The 23,618-nt window shown below is 43.6% G+C and overlaps 2 protein-coding genes across 2 annotated transcripts in view; one reads left to right on the top strand and one right to left on the bottom strand.

The window, feature by feature from the left end:
- als2b (alsin Rho guanine nucleotide exchange factor ALS2 b) overlaps window positions 1-8,746 on the top strand; it is a 56,175-nt gene extending 47,429 nt beyond the window's left edge. Inside the window, exons 26-33 of the mRNA XM_042336155.1 lie at window positions 697-854; window positions 996-1,085; window positions 1,922-2,101; window positions 5,712-5,757; window positions 5,858-5,919; window positions 6,231-6,380; window positions 7,059-7,155; window positions 7,554-8,746. Coding sequence (XP_042192089.1) covers window positions 697-854; window positions 996-1,085; window positions 1,922-2,101; window positions 5,712-5,757; window positions 5,858-5,919; window positions 6,231-6,380; window positions 7,059-7,155; window positions 7,554-7,592 — 822 coding nt within the window. The 3' untranslated portion in view covers window positions 7,593-8,746. The remainder of the gene's footprint in view (window positions 1-696; window positions 855-995; window positions 1,086-1,921; window positions 2,102-5,711; window positions 5,758-5,857; window positions 5,920-6,230; window positions 6,381-7,058; window positions 7,156-7,553) is intronic.
- A 9,534-nt stretch (window positions 8,747-18,280) lies between these two features.
- LOC103176921 (RING finger protein nhl-1-like) lies at window positions 18,281-22,820 on the bottom strand. The gene is made up of 2 exons (XM_007890805.2): window positions 21,519-22,820; window positions 18,281-19,748 (listed from the first exon to the last, which is right to left on the bottom strand). The coding sequence occupies exons 1-2, from the start codon at window positions 22,818-22,820 to the stop codon at window positions 19,038-19,040; spliced, it is 2,013 nt and encodes a 670-aa protein (XP_007888996.1). The 3' UTR covers window positions 18,281-19,037.
- Between the last annotated feature and the right edge of the window lie 798 nt (window positions 22,821-23,618).

A 23,618-nucleotide genomic window follows, 5' to 3' on the forward strand; every position in this document is an offset into this window, starting at 1 on the left:
TTGTGAAAGAACACCTATGACTTAAACCTGAAAAGTTGCTAGACAAATTAGGGAAAATAAATTCTGCAGCTCGTAGACTTCTGAGCTTTGGGTTCTGATCTCATGGGTCTCGATGCAACTGTGGAAACTGCCACCACCTTTGGTGCTTCTGACAGATGCTTTATGCTATTTGCTCCCATGTAGCCTATAATTAATGGGGTCTAATTTGCTAATGTACAATACAGTGAGCACCTGAGCTGGGAATGGGAATCGAGGGGGATGGGGAAGGGAATAATGACCAAAAATGAGTCGGAGGGACTTCCAGAGAACTTGAGCAGAATGGCCTGCCTTGCTAATGTAGGGCAGATTGGGCGGAGGCATGAAACAGGCCAGTGTTCGCTGAGCACTTTGTGCCAAAAGCTGTCAAATGTGTGGGTGGAGGGGAAGCAAAAGAGTTGTCCCCTTTTGTTTGCTATTCAATGTCTTTGAGAAATTACCGACAGACAGTTAGGGTGAAATGTAATGCTTTCCAGCTCGTTGCAAATATTTTGCCAAAATCTTAGAATCAGATCCCCAGGCAGGTTACTCACCAGCATGAATACCGACCACTGCTGTAGAACTTAAGAATGTAGAATATAAGAGTGACTATTTATCTAACCTACCCAAACCAGAGGTAAAGCTGCAGACGATGCCTTATTCTTCACCCTCCCACCGTAGGCTTGTGATACTCCTCTGCACCCGCTAGGGAGGCTGGTGGAGACACTTGTGGCCGTGTACAGGATGACTTACGTGGGGGTGGGTGCCAACCGGCGGCTCCTGCAACAAGCAGTGAGTGAGATCAAATCCTACTTAACTCGCATCTTCCAGCTGGTAAGGTAAGATTCTGCTCAATTTTTCCAGTGCTTCTTTGCATGTTGAGACCTCCATATAATCGTGCCCAACTTCTTTCAGTGGTGCTCTTAAGCTGGCCATGTGGTGGGTCGAACACATCTTGATTAATCTGTACTTTGTGTTAGATTTCTGTTTCCTGACCTCCCAAACGAGGGCAGCATGATCCCAGCAACAACGACCAAGGATCATGGAAATCGGGACTCTCCTGACTTTGGGTAAGAGAGGGTTATTGAACCGAACTACATTTTCATACACTAAGATAATAGATGAAATGCCAATTCAATGCCTGGGGTGGGGTTGCATTGTCGGAGGTGCCGTTCTTCGGTTGAGACGTTAAACCAAGTTCCTGTCTGCCTGTTCAGGTGGAAGTTAAAGATCCCAGGGCGCTATTTGAGAAGATAAGGGAGTTTCTCCTGGTGGCCTGGCCAACAATCCTCCAAATAAAATTGGTCACTCACTCCATTTCTGTGTGTGGGACATTGCTGTGTACGACTGGAATACGTGAGCATTTCGCTCACAAATATACAGTCAATCCAATTTGCAGTAAATCCTGTAAAGCGCTTGATGTGTCTCAAAAGACAAGATAAGGCGCTGTATCAAATGCAAGAATTGTTGTTATAAACTGGGTGCCCAAAACTCCATTCAATCTAGGCTTTGCCTACAAACATAATAATAATCCTTGCACTTGATATAGCGATTTATCACTTTGTTGAGAAGTTTCAAAGTGCCTCACAGAATATACTATAAAGTGTATATTTTGTGAGGGAAACGCAGCAGCCAATTGTGCATAGATGTGCCTTCTAGATAAGCCTTCTGCCCAGGTGGCATGTGAACTCTTAAAGTGCAGGAGTCACCACTTTCCCTTTCCTGTTGAATGCCAACCCACTGGGGCCCTGACATCCTGGCTTTTCCTCATTGATCTTGTCCTGATTGAATTGCTGTATTTCTGGGAGAGCCATTTGCTGCAGTGCTCCTGTCCTCTGCTGATGGGGACGGATGATGTAAATCTGTCTGCCTCTGCTTAACTAACCTCATGGCCTTTATTTTCCAGCAACATGTTGATGACCAGCTGCAGCTTGCTCCTTCCTGTGTTGTTACCGCGACTCTACCCTCCGCTCTTTACTCTCTACGCTCTGGACAATGAAAGGGAAGAAGATGTTTACTGGGAGTGTGTACTGCGGCTGAACAAACAGCCAGATCTTTCCCTGCTCAGCTTCTTGGGAGTCCAACAGTAAGTATTGCTGTTACATTCAGGGTTCCCAGCAAGTGTAAAGGTTTTTTTTTGTAAATGAACAGAGGAAATAAATGACAGATGGTATCCATGTGGCAGTCTGTCAATACTGCCAATTCAAGATTTCATCCTGTGTCTAGTGTGTCAGTAATATCGGGCTGGCATTTATCCATGCACGTTTCCATTCTTGCTCTTTTGTCCTGATTTAGCTGGTAACTGATTTAGTTGCACACGTTTTTCATAACACAAGGCACTGCCCCAGTGGTTGAAACTAACCATCTGTCCTGTGCATGTAATTACATGTAATTATGTAATTACATGCACAGGTCGTTCTAGAGCAGTGCCAGCCGAACTGCGGCCCCTGACCCCAGAGAGCTATCAAGAAGCGCCCTTCTCCTCAACCTCCCCCCCCCCCCCCCCACCCACACACACACCCTGCCCCGAACATTTGCCCGAGTCTAAGTAAGTCCGTGTTGATCAGTACTATGTTTTTCTTGATCTATGGCATGAATCAAGAAATATTCAATTAAGAAAACTTATTTTTCTTAATAAAGAAAAGCTCGTAAAGGTCGGCCACCAGTGTTCTAGAAGTTTCTCTCATGAGGGTCAGTCATCCAACATCTCGTTCTTGACTGTTCCTGCAAGTGCGGCAAGAACATTTCATAACAATTCCCTGAGTTCAGGGCCATTTCCCACCTCCCAAGCAGTGTTCAGGCTGCAACGTAGAAACATAGCAATGTACAGGACTGCAGATCCATTTCCAGTACTGTTCATCTGTCACCAAGTCTGTATATTTTTAAACAAATGTCTTCGCTTTTTTTTCCCCAGCCCTGAATTATTTTAGCCAAGTAGCTATCCATTTCTCCAATTCCCTCACAACACACCACCTGCATTCTACATATTCACCGCTCTCTGTAAAATAATTCAATCTGAATTTCTGAGTCTGATTCTGTTCTGCCCTTTTGCTCCTCTTCTCTTCTCGAAGGTTTTATTCACAATGCTTCATTAATATTTCATGCTAAATTTACACTACCTATGTGGTGTGTGTGTGTGAGGAGGGAGTTTGGCTATGAATATGGAAATATATCTCTGCAGATGAGCTGTGTTCATGCTAATGCTGGGAATATTCTCACTTTCTGCCTCGGTACCTTTCAGACTTATAATGTTTGCAATGCCAATGAGTCATTGGATTGGAAATTTAGATGAGCTCTGTGACAGATTTAAAATTTTAATGGTGTTGACTGCTTGGAATAGGAAATTTAATCTCAACTCCCACGTTTGATTGTGAATGCAAATGGCACTGTGCTGTTTCTCAAAACGCTGTTCAGCACTCTCTAAACCCTACTTGAGTGACGGAAATAAGAATGTGGTTTGCATTGGTGTAATGCACATCTGTATGTTTCTGTAATATATTATACGATGTTCAAATGCTTGCAACAAAGTTATTGTCCTTCAGATGAGATGTTAAACCGAGGTCCCGTCTGTCTGTTCAGGTGGATGTTAAAGATCCCACAGCACTATTCGAAAAGAGAAGGGAGTTTCTCCAGGTGTCCTGGCTAACAATCCCCCCAAATAAAAAAAAAATTGGTCACTCATTCCATGACTGTTTGTGGGACATTGCTGTGCACAATTGGCTGCTGCATTTCGCCCACAAAACACACAGTCAATCCACTTTAGTATATATCATGTGAAGCGTCTTGAGACTGTTCAATAATGTGATATCAAATGCAAGGATTATTTTTATCTGTACTCTGTCGAAGTATGCAATAATACATTTTGTTGCATTGCTATATGTACTGGTGATACATGCACCACTCTTAGACTCTGCACGCTGCAGTAATAATATAATAATCCTTGCATTTGATATACCGCTTTTCGTGTCTTTTAGACATCTCAAAGCGCCTCACAGAACACACTGCAAAGTGAATTGACTGTATATTTGTGGGCAAAACCGGCAGCCAATTGCGCACAGCAGTGTCCCACAAACAGTCGTGGATTGAGTGACCAAATAATTATTGTTTTTCTTCTTGAGGGAGCATTATCAGGCATGTAACTATAACTTCAATATGTTAAAGTTATAATAGTGTTAAGGCTATATTCATATTTTGTTGTTGCATGTGCCAAAGTTGTCTTTATTACATATCTACAGTAACAGATAGATGTCCATTTGGAATATGTAATCAGATCCTGTTCTAATACCTGAGGAATGTACAGGACTGGAAAAGACTTTGCAGGCCACTTGCCAGTGTTTTAGTGTTTTTTAAACAAACATTTCCAATGCGTCCACATCGACTTTTTTCAACCAGGAGCTATTAATTTCCTCTTGAATGCCCTTTTGGAGAATCCTGTGGCTTGATGACACCAGCTGGTCTATTCATCTCTCATGATCACTGATGTGACACCACTGCTGGCGGCATTGTGCGTTAATGCTCATCCCTACTATCTGTATGATGGCTTTGGAATCTTTTCCAGTAAGGTACAAATGCTTGGGGCAAAGGTGGTGTTGAGCTGCTTGAACTTCAATGCTCCAGCGCAGAATCCCTTTGGAGTTACTATTGTAAAACTCCTGCAGTCTGTATCCAATGTACAGAGGACCCTCTGTTTATTTGCTTGAAAATAGGTGATTATAGTAAAGTCACAGTAAAATCAATGTCTTGTACCACAGCTGAAAAGGAATCCCATTTTTGTCTCGTTTTGGGCTGCATGCTGACCGAATGTTTCCTCTGAGTTGAAATGCATTCACCTTTTGCTCGATTGTAGTGATTGTGTATCCTTGATAAAAATTGCCCTGTTGTATAGTTGCAGCTTAATTTATCAACATAAGTTTGATAAGATCTGTGACTATCCTTTTTGTGACTATTTAAAAAAAATGTATATTGGCCTGCAGCGTGCTGGCTACAAAAGCAGTGTGAAACCCTTATGTGTGGAGTCCTGGAGTTCGGTGGTTAGAGCACTCGCCTCGCAAGCGAGAGGACCTGGGATCAATTCCCGGGCAGGGTGAGACATTGGGCAAGTTTCCTTACTCCACACGAGTCTGTTTACCTAGCAGTAATTAGGAACCTGGTTGTTAGTCGATTGGTGGATTGCTTTTCCGTGGTTATAATTGCTAAAAAGAAACACAGAAAAATAATAATTTGGTCACTTAATCCACGACTGTCTGTGGGTAACTGCTGTGTGCAATTGGCTGCCTCGTTTCACCCACAAAATATACAGTCAATTCACTTTGCAGTGTATTCTATGAAGAGCCTTGATACGTCTCAAAGACGTAGTAAGGCTCTATGTCAAATATAAGTATTATTATCTGAGATAAAATGGAAATTGACTCTGCCTTCTCAGCACCTTGTTAAAATGTGCCAAGATTATAACATTATAGCTGTAACGCTCTTGTTTGCCAATAGAGACCCACAGAGAGCTTTTCATCCAAGGAATCTCCCTAGATAGCAGAAAATTGATGTAGTATTTCAGTTCACTTAACAGGTCTTACGGCATTGCACACTCCTCAAGCTTATTCATTCTTTCTGCTTACACTAGTTCATCAACTAAGTTATCATCTTCGTGTTCATTTGTGTTCCCACATATTACTTTAATTTCCTTCTGATTTATCCTGCAGGAAGTTTTGGCCTGTTACAATCTCTGTGCTGGGAGAGAAGAAAGAGGTAAAGCATGATTTGTTGTTTTAACGCTATAGTACATGCTCTTGTGCTGAAATACAACTCTAGGGGTTATTTTCCACTCATGTGGGCTTCATCTCCTCAGGTGCTGCCCACTGCAAAGGAGGTTTGCTACGCGTCAGCTATTGAATGCTTACAACAGATCAGGTAAATCCCACTAATCTTTAAACATTGTGTAGATGTAGTTAACCTACCCATAGGTGGCACCTCTGTAAATATGGAAGATCTTATGGCAGAGCGAGAATGGAATAATTTGTAGGCTGGAATTGAATGGAGGTATTTATATTGCAGGGGAAACTTTGAGAATGCTTTCCAAATATCTTAACGAACCATGAGCTTTGATTGCAGGGCTGAACTCTTGTCCTGCATCTTGCCCAGTGTTTACTTTGGAAAGCACATGACTTCCTCATGACTTGTTGCCTTTCATGCAGTGACCTTGACTGCTTTCTGATCAATAGCACGACCTTCACCCCATCTGACAAGCTGAATGTCATCCAGCAGACCTTTGAGGAGATCACGCAAGAGGTATTGGGCATGCTGCGAGAGGATTTCCTCTGGTCCATGGATGACCTGTTCCCTGTGTTCCTCTATGTGGTGCTGCGAGCCAGGTGAGGCAGTGATTCAAACTTGCATTGTCAAATCTGGTCAGTCTCAATGTCGAGACACTTTTATAGCACCTTATCTGGTTGCGATATCTCCCAAAGTAATTCAGACAAATAATAATTAATAAGAATTGTTACATTTGGTATAGGGTCTTTCACGTCAGGAGTACTTCAGGATATACTGCAAAGTCCAGTGGCTGTGTTTTTAGGCGAAAGCTGAAGCTAATTTGCACATGACAAAGTCCAACAGCCAGCAATGAAATTAATTTAATTCTGGGGATTGTTGGCCAGAACACTGGAAGAAACTCCCTTTTATTTTTGAATTATGTCATGGGATCTTTACCATCCACCTGGAGATGGCACCTTCAACAATGTAGCATACCCCCAGCACTGGAATGAAACATCAGCTTAGACTGTATAAATCAATAAGTCCAGACATGAGGCTTGAACCTCAAACTTCTGACTCAGAGGCAAGAGTGTTACCAACTGAGCCAGGCTGATACAATTAAGTATAGTGACAATCTGTCAGCAAATGCTACAACCATGTGTGCCAGTAAGGTCCTATGATTCACCATGAGGTGAATGCCAACAGTCTGAATTGTCATGAACCAGCTTTGGTGGATAATGCTGAGGTTGGATAGTATTCCTTTTCAGGTGAACTGTTGTATTATTTTCCCATCTTAGGATCAGAAACCTGGGTTCAGAGGTCCATCTAATTGAAGATCTAATGGACCCATCTGTACAGCATGGGGAACAGGGCATAATGTTCACAACACTAAAGGTCAGTCATTGTACAATCTAATATTAGAAATCGCAGCTTTCACAGATTAACTGATGGCTGCGAGTCTGTTACAAGGAGCAACACAACCAGCAAGTATTTCTGTAAGCAAGAGAGTTATCAACAGCTCTGATCAGTGATAGAGGGTAGGACACTGGACTCTGTTAAGAGCTCGATGCCGTAATTGCAAACCGGTGAGATTCTTTTTCTACAAGGATGAGATAAAATGAGGCAAATCTCTCTTGTGAGATAACATTGTGTACCATGAGAGTGGAGTGCCAGTGGATTTAACAGTTCAGACAAACTGTAGCTTAAGGGATTACTGAACGGAGAAGGTGATGCTGCTTTTACAACATAAAAAGTTTTTGTCAATAACGTGGTTTCTTTATCTTTCTCTGCAGGCCTGTTACTACCAAATTCAGCATGAAAAACTGACCTAGGAGAACTCACTAACTGGGTATCACTGACCAGTTGACTGGCACCATGCACATTAAGGATAACTGAACATGGTCTTGTTAAACTAGACCAGCATGTAGATTCTGCCTGACCAGTTCTCTGCACAGTTCTTTTAAATTGGGGTCGGAGTCTGAAGACCTTCCTCCTTGACTTTACAACAGCACCACATTTGACCTGTAATTTATTCAACAGATTATTTAAATGGACAATAAAAATGGATTGTTGCTGGAGGGTTACACTGGTCAGATTGAATGAAGCAAAAAGAAAAATCAGCGAATCCCGATGCTGGAAAAAAAGATTGTATATTGCAGCAGAACACGATTTGGAAACCCATTGATCACTGTGCCAGGATCAGGAGAGAGCGCTTAATGGGGATTCCTCTGCACCCCCCCACCTCCCCCCCACATCCAAATGACAGTCACTGTGTTAATGATGCTGTATTGTGTGTGTGCGCGTGTATTTATGTCGGGTGTGCTGAACCTTTGTGGCATAATGTGAGGTCAGATGCCCCAGGATACTTATCCCTCATGGCGGATGCATTTTGAGGTAAAACTGATCCATTGAATTGTTCATCACCAGCCTTTTGCATGATGGCGATAGGTCTGCATAATCATTTCAAGATCATTCCAGCACTGGCCACTTGCCTCTTAAGCAGACACTACAGTCTGAATTGCAATTAACCAGCATTTTCTCCCATTTTCACTTCAGTAAATGTCCCTGTATGCAAAACTTCTTTGCAAAAGGCTGTTAAGTCGTTGCATTGTATCTGAAAGTTGTTTCTACTTTTCTCCTGCCTTTCTCTAAACAGCTCCCTTTCCATATTTAGATGATCTGGTCTTCATTTTACCAGCTCACAGCCACTGGCACCAGTTACAGTCCACCATATTGTTGTTCAGCCCAAAGCAGCATATTCTGCAGGAAGCAAATATTTTCAATAGCCACTTTTCTCTGCAAGAAATGCACCTACTGCCACCAGGACATTGATGGCAATCAAGGAGAAATTTGCATGTTTGCAGCTCACTCTCTTCCTAACTCATAGTCTCAGGCCCTAACAAGCCAGATGGATTCATCTACCAGGGCACGATGTCTATCATCCTATTGATGGAAGCTAAGCTTATATAAAGTTATTGGTTTTTCACTGATCTGCACTGTGATTCTAGCAAAAACGTAACAGCAGTTGCAACTTACTAATATAAAAGGATTTATTCGGTGAACAATTTAAAAAAAAAATTAAAACACTGGCGTTCTTTAGGTTTAAAATTATTTGAATTTTAGATCTTGGTGACCTCTCCCTTTTTTTCTCTCTCTCTCTTCACCCTAGCCCCTACACTGCCTTTACATTTTTACTTTTTACTTTAATATTAAGAGATGATTGATGGGTTTTGAAGAGGATCTTGGGTGTTGCTGGGAGCATGGAATGACTTTGGAGGACTGTAGTCGAGAGTGGACCATCTATCGCTGATTGAATTTTTGTAGAGCATTGACTGTGCCATTCGTGATTGGAAAGACTGAATTGTTTTGAGGATTTCTGTTCTTCCTCAAGGCATCTTCACCATTTGGAGTGTTCCAGTAGGAGATCAGATCTATTCACCAGCCAGTGTTTGCAACCCTTGTAGGGGTTAGGTGCATCAAAGATAGCTCTTGGTTTGCTAATTCCCATTTTGTTACATAGATTGAGGGAATTCATCTTAGTTGGTGGGACGAAAGGCTCTCCTTTTGTCATTGTGTTTGAGTTAAGAGTTTTGTGAAGGGAGTTAGAGAAATCTCCACCGAGTTCCTTTGTCCATAGCTATATATTTCATCATAAATTGTAAATAAATTATTGTTCTTGCTCAGATGGCTGCAGTGGGAGATAAGAGGAGTCAATGACTTGATCGCTGACATGAGAGTTTCTGAAAGGTAATAAAAACTTGGCTGGGGTTAGCAATTGGTGCACGATAGACCTTGAAATTAGAATCATAAATACCTCAAATCACCAAGCAGAGAGGGTAGAGAGGCAGCTGTTCTGAGATGTCACACTTCATATTCTCTTCATACCACAGTTTAAAAACTGACCATCAATTCTAAATGTACAGAATTAAATTTCTCCCTTTCCCAGACGTAATCTAACATTCGGTCCAGAGACTGAGGAACCAGTTTCTCATTGTGTTGTGCTGTTACTCATTGTGTTGTGCATTCAGTCTTGGTCGAGAGATTGTGCCACTAAGGATTCACGTTCTCTCTGATGGTCTTTAGTCACAAAACTCCTGCCTAACCTTGTCTCGGGTGCACGTAGCAATAAATCTTGACTTGTGTGCTCTTTGTTGAGAAAACCCTCTCAGATAGAAAAGTAGCTTAGTGGTGATTGAGTTCTCAACTAAGATACATAGTTTTGTGGGTATTTCGCCCACAAAATATAGTCAATTCACTTTACAGTCTATTCTATGAAGCACTTTGAGACGTCTCAAAGACGTGATAAAGCTCTACATCAAATGCAAGTATTATTATAATTATACAACTTGTCCAGTGTACACCTGACACAGTCTCACCAGATGAAATGGGGATGATTGCTGAACCATTTAAAGTGAGCTAAATGCTGTGAAAAATTTCACTCCCTCTGTGTATGCTTTTAACATGTACCTACTTTTGAGTATCTTTGCTAAAATGCTGGGGCTGCATTGTCAAAGCACATTGGGAGTAAGTGTCAGCGGCTTTGTAAATTGTAGCAAATTATTGTGTCTTTGTCTGGGTAGGTTTGAGAGGCTGTTTGAGAAAAGGAAATGAGGCATCCAACTGTTCAGATAATTATGGTCCAATCTGTTATACTTGGTCTTTGAACAAACTAGACATTTAGAGCAAAGAGTCACTCGGCTGAAAACTGAACAGTTCTACTTAGAAAACGCTACCTTCATCTCATTCACAGTAACTCCAGCATTCGAGCAAGGGCTCCTCGTCAGTGGCCTTGCCTTGCTTTCTTGGTTGGCTTTCGGCTCTACTATCTGGTTGAGATTTGCTGCTCACCTTCTGCTCACATATCACTATGTGATATGGCGAGTTTTGAAAGGAGTAGTTTACAAAGTTATAGGGGTAGGAGGAAGGTCAAACATTATTGTAGTTCGCTGTGGCAGGATTTGATTTCTTACACTGAGCAGAGAGACAGAGCAGTATATTGAAATTATAAAGCGTCATATAATGAGCCTTGGGCATTATTGACGCCATTTCAAAATGTGTGTACATTTAAGGTTTTTGACTAATTGCTGGAATCTGTCTCTAATCTTTTGTTGTTATTGTAATTGTTCTTGTCTTCAGTGTCCTGCTTTGTAATGAAATATGCTTGGCAATGCAGAATATGGTTGTTGCCACCAGACTGTTTGCTTCTCTGTTCTTTCAGAACCTCCCACCGTGTACTGTTTCCCTCACCCGTAAGTGACTGCATTCTCCTCTCCCAATATTCCATGAGCCAGTCATTAAACAACCCGTTTTCTTTCTTTTTCTCACTGCACTTCCATCTTGCGGAAAATCACTGGCACAAATCAACAATGACACAATGGGCCATGTCGCTGAGAGACGCTTTACTATTAAAATGTTGGTTTTGTTAACTATGGATTTACCAACACACATTTCATCTGGGGAAGGTCCAGTGACCTGAGCTGACCCATTTCAGTCTAACCAACATCCGAGGTTGCTGTTTCAAGGTAATGGTCCGGAGTCCTACTGTGTGTTGATCTGGTTGAAAGCCTCAGCATCAAAGCGAGATCTGCTGGGCAGAAGAATTGGTTCTATCGTCAAACTAAAATGTAAAAAAAATCTATAATATGAATTTTCTTGGTGCCCTGTGTTATGGGAAATTGCTTGCTGCTGTAAATTCGTTTTTTTGTGTGTGTCAGCTTGGTTTTGACCCACGGAATACATTTCACATGAAGCCATGATTAAGGCTGTTTTATGTTCAACTTCTACATGATTGTGGGTTTGGGGGAGGGGAGGAGCAGGTGGAAAGAGAGGGTGAGATTGACATACACAACTGAGCAATTACTGTTACCACCATCTCCTACACTTGTTTCCTCCCTCCCCCTTCCCATGACTACTCAATTTTATGCCACTATTTGCTGATTGCTGAACCCTCCCTCAGTTGTTGAAAATTCTCAAAGTAAGGTGATGGAATGTCCTCATCGAGAGAATTTAATCCACCTAATCGGGACCTGCTTTATCCACGCTTCATTCACTGGTCTGAAGTTGCACGTGGTCTGCACTAAGCCCGAGACTGATGCCTTTCTGTCTTGGGAAATGTCTTGTAACATCAATGTTAACGTTCAGGCGAAGTGAGCCTGGTCGTGACATGGCTCACCTTTCTCACCACTTAGCAGGTTTGACTTGTTCCTGGCCAGAGCATTTTGAGATTTTCGCGTGCCAAAATTTGACAAAATTAATGGGCAAAGTTTACACACAAGCTGAGGCACTATGGAATTGATCAATAGCAACAATAATGAAACATTATAATGTCTTTGAACAAAACCTTATGTAATATTCCCCCACCAATCCTCATCAAGAACTTTCAGTTTCTTAAGAGAATGAATGGTCGTTTCCTTCCCAGTGTAACTGGAAGCATATAACTGGCATATACTTGGTATGACTAAAATGGAGTCAGTGCTCCCTGTGTGCGCATGCACACACACACACACACACACACAAGGTGACTGCAATGGGGAGAGCACCTTTAATCGTCGTGAATGGGGGAAGTAACTGAAAAGTATCGAGTTGGCTCGGGTCGACCTCGTTTGACTGAACACATCAAGAGTTTATCACAGTAACCCTATATTTGATTATGATGCAGAGTGAGAAATATTTTTGGCTTTATTGCTGTAACAGTGTCTCGATTGTACTGTGATATCCTTGTATTTATTAATTTTGAGAAAAGATTGCATATTTTACAGTCTTGTGTGTTTGCGTTTGAAAATAAATTGAATTATTCTAAAAGAATACATACCAAGCGTTAACACTGATGCTGTATTAATGGTGCATCACAGTGATGTGTGCCCACTCATTGGATACAATAAAACCAAACTAATACCTCCCTGGTCACTTGACTTTCTGTGTGTAGTCTTGTGTGTGTCTGTCTTGACATGTATGTGTGAACCTCAGTGTCTTCAGATATGTGTATGAGTAGTTTTAATTAAGATTTCCTCCTTTCAAGTGTAATGGATTCTGATGAGTTTGCTCTCGTTCTCTATGGAAGATGCCACGATTGAGGACTTCCTCATTTGCCACTATTTCTATCTTGAGGTGAAAGATTATTGAGGTATTAAACCAAGGTACCTCCTACTTGTCTTCAGGTGAACGATAGATGAAATAACCTGATTTTTCAAAAGGAGAATTTTACACAGATTCTTAGCCCACAATCCTCGAGGCTGGTTCATCTGCAGCCTATTGCTGGCAAAACTAGGTGATGCATTTGCCAAAAAAAATCACTGCACTTCACAGGATAATGAGTTGGCAAGTGCTTTGAGGCATTTCAAGCGTTAAAAAGTGCAATAAAAATGCATTTTTTTTAAAAGAAGCTTGACCAAAATACTTATTGTGCCTTCTTTCTGGTTAGAGTCAAGCCTGTTTTTAACTACCTCTCGGGGCTGGGCCAAAGCGGCCTTTGTATAAGGGTGGCTTCTAAGTAAGGGTTGGGTCAATTTCCACATGTATGTGGATGACAACCAACTCTATCTCTCTGCCTCCAGCCTCGACTCCAGGACCACTGCTGTCCTGACAGAATGTCTGTCAGATATCAAGTCCTGGATGAGAGCTAACTTTCTATTGTTGAACGTCAACAATACCGAGGCCCTCTTGGTTGGCTCCCGTCAGCGCCTCCACACCTTAGACGCTGACAGCATCACCATCCAGGGATGCACACTCCACCTCACTAAGCCAGTCCGGAACTTTGGCGTCTTGTTTGACCCTCAACTGTCCTTTCTACCCCTCATCCATGCCATGACCCGTTCTGCCTTCCCCACCTCCGCAACATCGCCCGGCTCTGCCACTGCCTCACCTCTCAGGCCACCGAAACTCTCATCCATGCTTTCATTACATCTAGGCTCAACTACGCCAATGCTTGTCTATTGCTTGATGACTCGACTATGCTTGTCGGCATTCCCTACTCTGCTCTCCACAAGCTGCAGATCATCCAGAGGCTCTCCATGAGCTTAATCCTCTGCAATCTGCTGACCCCATATCAACCTGTACGCTCTTATCTGCTCAGCTGGCTGTGGCCTGCTCCATGTCCCCTGCTCGGCCCAGTCCATCATCGGTGGTCAGGCCTTCAGTCTTTCAACCCCATCCTATGGAACATCCTGCAATCTCTTTGCCTCACTCCCTCCTTTTCCTCCTTCAAGGCGCATCTCAAAACCCTTCTCTTCAACCAAACCTTCGGCCACTCTCCTACCCCTCTGCGCTCCACCCTCCCCGATCCTGATCCCCAGCTCGGGTCCAAATCCCTGAATGTGTTGGAACGTCCTCCTGATATGAAAGGCGCTGTACAAATGTCATTTTACATTGTATTGTAACAGTTTTGAATTAATTCAGTTTGGACACGAACTGAGACTGAATGCGATTGGGAGTAAATGGGGAAGAAACAATGCTTATTCTGTGGATATTTATAACAGTGAAGTCATGTATTTTGGTTGGCAAATTTGTGAAGTCAATTTATTTTGATTCCTTTTACCCATTACTGATCAGGACCAGAACTAGATGAGCAGTATGATTGCGGATTATAGTTCCTCACAGAGCTGACTCTACCTTACCCCCTGATGATTCGAATTGGATGGAACTGCCTGCAACCATGCTGTTTCTCTTTGCATCTTGTTGTTCCCTTTCTTGTTTCCCTGCAGGGATAGAAGCTGCAGTCTGTTATAGTGATGCTGCCAAAGCTGTCATTGCCATGACCAATTATTGAGCCCCCAAGTTGGATACCACACCATAGAGAGCTGCTGTAAGCCGTTCAAAATGGCTTTGAGTAGGTCTGGAGAAAGCGGGCTTGAAACATTTTTCGCAATGAGTCGGTCACAGGTTCCAGGTACTTCTATGCCGATGTGCATTACATTTTGTTTGGCCTATATTTTTTAAGTGAGTAATCAACATGTTTTTGAAGGATCAGCTAGTCAGGTGTAACTACACTGAGACGGTGTGCTTGGAGGATAATGGGATTTTTTTCCCCCCAATTGCAAGTACATATTGTGTACTGTGTACAGTGATCCTCCCCTACCCCTAGCCCAAAGAGTTGAATCTGGTCTTCACATTGGAGATAGGTGGTGACTGGCAAGCCTGCCATTACAGTTGGGAAATGTTGAGCTTCCCAGGGTGGTAGGCGTGTGCATGTTTGTGTGAGGTCAGTCACTACTGAAGAGTGATTGCACATTAAGGCAGAATGGACCCATCTGTTCAAAGCTAATTATCCATCTTGCTCACCAATTCAAGTGTTGCCCTTCATTAGCCAGCCCTCGCCAGAAGAGCTTCATTGGCTCTGTTGGTGCTGAGTTGATGCTCACAGTTAATTCGTATCACGTCAGATTGTTAAATATTAATTGCTTAAAAGAATTGTTACGTTACTTAAAAGACCTTTTGTCCAATAATTTTGAGGACAGGAGGGAAAGTGTGCTTTCTGTTTCTTAATCTGACTCAACATTTTAATCTTTGTGATCCGCAAAGTTCATAACCTCTCTCCTCTCCCCTCCTTCTCCCCACCCACCCGAGTCGGAGCACATTTACCTGGCAAAGCAGGTGCTTGCTGTCTTGCGTCACGACCATTACTTGGACCGTAGTCAAGACAATCTGCACTGAGAGCATGACGCTGCACTAAAAGTGCCATCTTGAATTATTGAGAACATTTAAAGTTAACCCTTACATGAATAGGGTAAATAACGATTCTCTTCAACGTCAATGGCATTGATCTTTTACTGTTCCAATGAACAAGTCCATTCACATCCTTCACATTAAATCTCCTTTTGGCCCATACCATTTTGTATAACATCCATCTTCTAAACTGCAAGAAGCTATTAAATGTAAGAGCGTTGAGCCTTAAAGGGAAAGGCACCTATTTTGGGATCTGTGAATAATTTACGTGGTAACTAAGTAACAAGCCAACACAGTTACCATGGGGACAGCTTGTAAGATTTCGGAACAAATTGAGAAATTAAGAGGCCACGGACTCTGACTGTACAGAATATTTCAAATGATACATGTTTTCATTTAACACAAGAGTTTAAAAGTGTCAAACCTAGTGAGCCATTAATATTAAAATCCATGAGATTAACATCATTCACAAATAATTTTTTNCTCTCATTGCAAAGTAAATTGCAATTGTGGAGCTCCTGTAGCTTGTTGGTTAGAGCACTCGAGAGACCTGGGTTTTATTCCCAGTAGGGCAAAACGTTGGGTAAGTTTCCTTACTCCACACACCTCTGTTTACCTAGCAGTAAGTAGGAACCTGGTTGTTAGTCAATTGGTGGATTGTTCTGGGGTAATAATTCCTTGAAAAAAAATTATAATTTGGTCACTCAATCCACGACTGTTTGTGGGACACAGCTGTGCGCAATTGGTTGCCACTATTTGCGCTTTGAGATGTCTCAAAGACGTGATAAAGTGCTCTAGCAAATGCAGGGATTATTATTAGTATTAAATGGTGTTGTTCCAACCCTGCTGCAGTGAACACTAACTTGTTTTTAAAAACAAGTTAACTGGCTCTAAAAAGAGTAATTTATCTTACCTGCCCTCGTCTCTCTCCCTGTCCAAAAAAACTATGGGCTGATAAAAAGGGAAACTACTGTGAATATTCATTTGACTTCAGGACATGTGGATGCAACAGTTTTCATGAAATAATGCATCTTGTTATCCTGGAACTTTGCTTTCACTCATCCACGTGTATCAAAGCACCAGGCAGAAAAGGGGAAGAGTTTTCTTATAGCTATCTATTTACCCATTGGGCTGCAAGCCATGACTAGTTATTATTGTTATAGTTGTGGAGAGAGAGAGAGAGAGGGAAGAGGTTTTCAACAAGAACTATAAAAGTGTCCTGGCCAACAAACCCCCAAATAAAATTGGTCACTCATTCCGTGGCTGTTTGGAGGACATGGCTGTATGTAACTAACTGGCTACTCTGTTTTGCCCACAAAACCATCAATCCACTTTACAGTATATACTGTGAAGCGTTTTGAACGTCTCAATGATGTGATAAGGCGCTATATCAAATGCAAGGATTATTATTAAAAGCTTGAACCAGAATTAGAAAAGCAAGGTGTTGTGTGAAACACAACCTCCTGTGTGTGGGAACCATGGGGAATGTTGTTGAAATTGCTGCTGTTCGAGAAAGTTGATGGTAGAGAACCTGGCTGGTGATGCCACCCAAGCAGCGGGTGAGAGTTGAAATGATAAAACTCCCCCTCTGTGTAGAGGCTAAAATCACTCAATTACTATCGGGAGTGGGAACACAGTGTGTTTTCCACACCCACCTTTCGCTAGCCCTGTTCCAATGTCCACAGCTCTGATCAGGGGCTGCTCCAGCCTTCGAAAATCACCACGGAATAGTTTAACGATCAAATGGTTCTGAGACTTTTTAAAGCAAATTGGTGAAGCACAGCCAGGGCAAAGACAACACCACTGAAATGGACAGCTAAGTCAGAAACATCGCAGGCTGCTTGGCCCATTGAGGTAGAAGAGGCAGAGTTTAGTTCGATAAAATGTAATGAGAAGTTATTCAAACTAGAATATATAGATCAAAGTTTAATGAAACTTTATGTGCTATTTAAACTGCTGAGTTTGACACTGTTTTTATTATCAAACCAACCACTTAGAGTACATGTGCAGTATAAATGTAGCTTAAAATGTGCCAAAATTTTATGCCTGCTGCACTTCTCAAACCGCTGACAGGAGAATCAGTGCATTGGCTGCGCTGTGAATTCATTAATGTCTAAATGCGGGTAATTTAAAAAATAAACTTTTTTTAAAAAATTGTTTAAAAGATCTTGGGTGTCTCATTACCCTGTGCTAAAGCTTCTTTGTGTTTATTAAAACCTGCATTTGACGCTGGCTGGTGATGCACTGAGATGAACATGTGTAGTACTCTCAGCGCTGTCCAGAGTGAAGTATGAATCCTAATTTCATGCTCTACTCTAGGAGCTGCGGAAACACTCCAGCACAGTAATTTAGGTCAGATTCTGAAATAAAGCTCCATTTCATCAGGTAGGATTGAAGGAGACTTGCCAGATGCAGATCTGTCGACTGGTATGGAGTCTTTGACTCTAAAATAGTTGTTCATAAAGATGAGCAAAAACATACCAATGCAATGTGTTGAAAGCCATGCTTTCAGCCTCTACAGCCCCAAACTTTGGAATTCTCCCCCTCAATCCCTCCTTCCTCTTTTTCAGATCACATCTAAAAACCTTCTTCTTCAACTGTTTATGGTCAATTTTTCTCTCCCCCCCCCCAGCTCAGGATCAGGCTCTGCTACTGTTGAGCGCTCCGAGACACTACCCCGCGTGAAGGTGAAGGGCGCTATATAAATGCAAGTTCTTGTTGTTGACTATATCCCTTGCTGATTTCTCTCAAAGTTTACTCGAATGCTTCAAAGCCTTTCCAAGTCACTCTCAGTTTAAAGTAGTTTTTACACTTACATAGCACCTTTCACGTTGGGAGGACGTCTGAGTGAGCTGGGAGTCCGAGCTGGAGGTGGGAAAAGCTACGGAAGGCAGGGGGACATGAGTGACAGGCACTTCCAGCTCTTGTGCAGAATTCGTTAAACCCTTCTCATTTCACTTCTGTGGCATTTCCACGCACATGTCAACACAAACCAATTCCAGATTATCCAGAATGTCATGTTTAACCCTGTCAATCCAGTCCGTTCCCCTCCTCTATCATTCAGAGTTTGCAGCACATTTTAGAAATCTCATCCTTTATTGTTTTTTTTTGCTGAGAGGTAATGTGAACAAGCGTTGGGATCTCTCGATAATCCAACACTGTCCATGCCTTTTGTTCAAACCTACGAATAAGTTTACACTGGTGATCCACTCTGAAGATAGAACAACACTTTATCTTCTTTATTTTGTTGCCAATTTGTTCCTCTCCTCTCCTGAAGACGTATTCCTGCTGGAGTATGGCTCCGAGGGGAACTCCAGTCATTATTTCTGTGTGACCTACACAGTGAGCGTTAGCACACAGTTTTACCAATGGAGGGCGTCACAGCGAAGCATGATCCTGCCCTTGCCTGACATCCACATATATGCACTAACTAGCAAAGATCACTCAATTACTATCGGGAGTGGGAACACAGTCTGATTTCCACACCCACCTTTCTCTAACCCTGTTCTAATGCCCACAGCTGTGATCAGCAAACTGGGACCTTCTGGTCGGCCTGTCTGGCGTAACACTTCACTGGGTGATTCCTTGACCCATGAGGTTATTGGGTGAGTCCAGTGCTAAAAGATCTGTATTCTGTGGTTCTCCCTGTCGCTGATGATGATATCTCCTCCATAAAAGGCTATGCCCTCCAGGCCTTTCACCTGTCCATCCCCTGTTCCCCAGCTACCGAAAGCCTGCAGGAAGGTCCCGTCAGGACGGAAGATCTGGATGCGATTGTTCCCGCTGTCTCCCACGAGAATGTTCCCTTCGTGGTCAACGGCCAGACCACGAGGGTACTTGAACTGGCCCGGAGCCGTGCCCTCGGACCCAAATTTGCTCACAAACCGGCCGTACTTATCAAAGACCTGCACCCGGTGGTTACAGCTGTCGCTGACCACCACTTGGTTCTGGGAGGTGATGGTCAAGTAATGTGGGTGCTCCAGCTGGCCATCCCCACTGCCCAGGCGGCCAAACCTGCGCACAAACTGGCCGTCCAAAGTGAAGACCTGGACCCGATGGTTGTCCTTGTCGCACACGTAGATGAAGCCCAGCCCATCTGTCGTCACCCCCCAAGGGTAACTCAACTGCCCATTGCAGGCACCTTCTTTCCCGAACTTGCGTATGAAGCGCCCGACCCGGTCAAAGATCTGAATGCGGTGGTTGTAGCGATCAGCAATGATAATCCAGCCTTGGCTGTTGACAGCAACACCGGCCAAACAATCAAACTCTCCGTCACTGCTACCGTAGGATCCAAACGCTCTGACAAACCTCCCTCCTCCACTGAATATCTGTGTGGGAAGAAATCACAACGGATGATTAGCTTAGTCTGTTATAACCACAATTCAATCACAAATCGCTACTCTTGATACCTGCAGTACTCTGCAGCTCGTGTCCTCTCTCGTACCAAGCTCAGGGAGCCTATCCCCCCAGCCTCGTCCGGCTTCACTGGCTCCCCTTCACCCAGAGGATTGAGTTCAAGATCCTTGACCTCATCTTTAAAGCCCTCCATGGTCTTGCTCCTCCCTACTTCTGTGACCTACTAAACCTTCACCAACAGCTCTACTCGGCGGGCACTGGCCCGCTCCATGTTATTTCAGGCACAAAATCCGTGCTTCAAGAAGCACTGTCAGTGCAGGTACGGCAAAGTCACGCTGAATCTCTATCTGTCCTTCCAAACTAAAGAACATTGCCTGTGGTACAAGAGTGAGATTTCTCATTCTTATGGATCATGACAATACTGCATTTTGGATAAGACGTTAAACCAAGGTCCCATCTGGCTATTCAGATGGATGTTAAAGATCACATGGCACTATTCAGAAAGAGAAGGGAGTTTCTCCTGGTGACCTGGCCAATAAATCCCCTAAATAAAATTGGTCACTCACTCAATGACTGTTATGTGAGACACTGCTGTGTGCAACTGATTGACGTGTTCGACGACAAAATACCCAGTCTACTCACTTTACAGTATATCCTGTGAAGAGCTTTGAGACATCTCAACGACATGATAAGGTGCTTTATCAAATGCAAGGATTACTATTTATTTTTTATTATTTTATATAGCTCCTTTCACCTCAGGCATCCGTCCTGAAGCACTTCACAAAATTTGCAAATAGTGTCTGCATGTTGTGCAGGCGAACACAGCAGCCAGATCTATATGTATTCTCAAATTAACATTCTGTGCTGTGGATCCACTTGGAACTTGGCTCTGACTGTCCAAACTCTGAACTCATTTTACAAAGGAGTTTTGCAGCCAGCAGAGAGCAGACTTTCCTCCCTTCACTCTGGGCTCATTTTAAACCCAGGTCCTAGAAGATTATGTATCACTGATCCATAGCACCATCTGCTCCTCAGAAAGCATAAAATCCAAAGTACACAAACAAACGATGGATCTCCTGCTCAAACAAGATAAAGCATTTCACACATTCGTGTTCATTCCATGCACACCCTTTTTCAAACTGATAGTCTACCAGATTTAGTATTAATACACAATGCCGAATCACAGAGGCAAAGCTCTGCTAAGTGGGGAGAGCAAAGGGGCCAGGCATGTCCGCTGTGTCTCAAAATAAACTAATGGGAGGGGGGAGAAGAGGAGGAGCACATGGCAAACACTTCCTCAGCTCTATGAGCCAAACCCAAGGGGTAAGGTTCTCCTTGCTGACACGTACCGTACAGTGCGGTTACATGTTTCATTGCTTCTACCAGACTTTCACCTTCCCCTCCAGCAGCATGGCCTTTTTTGCAAAACATTCTTTTGTCTGTGTTGCCCAGTCTCCTGTCTAATCGACAACATCTGCCCCACCTCACGCAAAATTGTTAGCTCACTCCCCACACCAGAGACGGTCAGTGTATTTATTTTACAGGTTCCCTCTTACTCTGTTTCCTATGAATATTTGGATGCTTTGTGCATTCTTAACCATGTACCTCGTTACTTTGCAGCGTCTTCGTTACACCCCCTTCCCCCCACCCTATTCTATTAAAGTTCTGCTGCTTGTGGACCTAATGCTAACTTTGAGTTCTACAGATACTTTGCTCAACCCGCTCTATCATTGACGTCATACCTGGACTCTGTGATTGCTGCTGTCTGCCACGACCACGTGACCTTCAGGACTCACAGCCACCCCTCTTGGCCAAGTGAAATGACCCAGATCACTGCCTTTCGATCCAAACTTGAATTGCAGGCGTCCTTTCTCCTGATAGTGAAGCTGAAGATCGCGACCGGTCAACGGGAGGCTCAACATGTGGTGGTTCATGTCCAGCAGCTCAATAATCAGAGCCTGGGAATCGCTGGAGCTTGCCCTTTGCCCTAACTGTGAATTCGAGGATAAATAGTTACTAGCCATCCTGGGCAAAGGGTTAAGAGAATTGTTTATTGTCAGAGGGGAATACATTTCAATGCTGCTCTGCGTTGAAACAGTAATGCTTCGATGTGAGTTCTGTGTTGCTTGATATCTTGACAAACTGGAAGAAAGGAGTTGCAAAGGTGTTGAATTTTTTGTGGCCCAAGAGACTGAGCCAAACTTGACGACATCGGTGTGAAGAGCAACGGTATTGGCTGTAAACCTCAGAACCTTGGGCTGGACCTCATCTGGCTCATCCAAGTACCTGATCTGTCCGATGAGCTCTCTGGACTGTTTGTGAAGTTGCCACAGCTCGCTGCTTGGGAGGCGCCCACTGCCCTTCAAGCTGTTCTCAACACAGTCGCAGTGACTTGAAATGCTGGCCAGCTCAAGCTCCAAGTTTTCCTGCTTCAGCTGAAGAGTCCTGACAGCCGACTGCACCAGGGTCTCCGCTTCCAACATCAGAACCTGCTCCCGTTCCTTCAACTCGGCGATAAACCGTTCCACGCTGCGTCTGATCTCAGCACGCACTGCCTCGACATTTTGCTTCAGAGACGCTAGCTTCTGCTCCAGTGCTCCCAGGGCATTGGAGAGCTTAGGAACGGACCTCCTCAACTGGGACACCAACCTCTTGAGGTCCAGTCGCAGCTGCTCCATGTGTAAATGCTGACAGGAATCGCACAGGTGTTTCTCACAATGGCAGCACACTGCCAGCTCCTCCTTGAGGCTGCAGAAATGGCAGGTCAGTGGCCCATTGCTGTTCAGGCCTGGGATCTGCTCCAGAGGGATTTCCAGAAAGCTGAGAATAGTCCTGTTGTTGGGGAATCCAGACACTCCTTCGCGGGGGATTTTGTGGACCGCCCTGCATTCGGGACATTTCACCTTTCGGTTGACTTCGTTGACCAAGCCTTTCAAGCAGGGCTCCTGGCAGAAGGTGTGCTGGCAAGGCAGGAGCTTTGGCCTCTTGTAGCGGTCCAGGCAAACGGGACAAGTCAGCAACTGCTCAATCAGGTGATGGTTCATTTCCAGATTAGCAATAAAACGAGTGGCTGGAAACATAAAGCCAGGTAGTTACACCCTTGTAGCGAATTATTTTATCTTCTGGGGGGGGTAAGCGGGGTCTCCTTGGAGTTCAACTGGCTCCGAGGCGACATGCCTGGCAATGGAATGTCGGGATCGAGCCAGCCCTCTGTGGTGGTCTCGGTGGTCCACTTCCTGAGCCAAGAGGATCCGCAGTATTCCAGGGCACTGCTGATGACAGCACAGACAGCGTGACTCATGAGCAGGACCTGGAAGGGCAAACCAGTCCCTGGAGCAGGGAGTCTATCCCACTCAGCTCCTGTTAACCCTGCAAGCCAAAGCCCTCACGGGTAGCTGGACAAGAAGCGGGAAAGCTTGCCAGACAGCAATATCAATGGCAAGCAATGCAGTTTTAGCTGGTAAGACCCCAGTAGTACCCCATAGTACATTCTGGGGTCCCCAAGCCTTGGCTCTTGCCAGCCTGTGCCTAATACTTTCCGGAATTAGGTAAGCAAGATACGTCCCTCCAGGGAGAGAGTGCACGTTCCATTCCAACAATCTATCTCTGGGATTTCCATGTCTAGGTGGGATGCTTGGTTTGGATACTGTTAACCATGGTGATGGTTTTACATATGTGTCACACCAGGCTGACCAAAACAAAATAGCAAATTATCTGTCAAGACAATTTACAATCTGAGTACCAACTCTTCTCCCCTCCCTCGTGGTAGATTGATGTAACATGTCGCATATAAAACAACACTTAATACAGAAAAACCTCAATATAACGTGTTTCGTTATTAC

The sequence above is a fragment of the Callorhinchus milii genome, unplaced genomic scaffold (genome assembly GCF_018977255.1).
Source record: "Callorhinchus milii isolate IMCB2004 unplaced genomic scaffold, IMCB_Cmil_1.0 Scaffold6, whole genome shotgun sequence".
Classification (NCBI taxonomy): domain Eukaryota; kingdom Metazoa; phylum Chordata; class Chondrichthyes; order Chimaeriformes; family Callorhinchidae; genus Callorhinchus; species Callorhinchus milii.

Excerpts from the sequence above, each read along its gene's own strand:
- LOC103176921 (XM_007890805.2), bottom strand. The coding sequence starts at position 22,820 with ATGAACCATCACCTGATTGAGCAGTTGCTGACTTGTCCCGTTTGCCTG. Across the intron at positions 19,749-21,518 it reads GCAGCAATCACAGAGTCCAG|ATATTCAGTGGAGGAGGGAG; the intron begins GTATGACGTCAA and ends CTTCCCACACAG.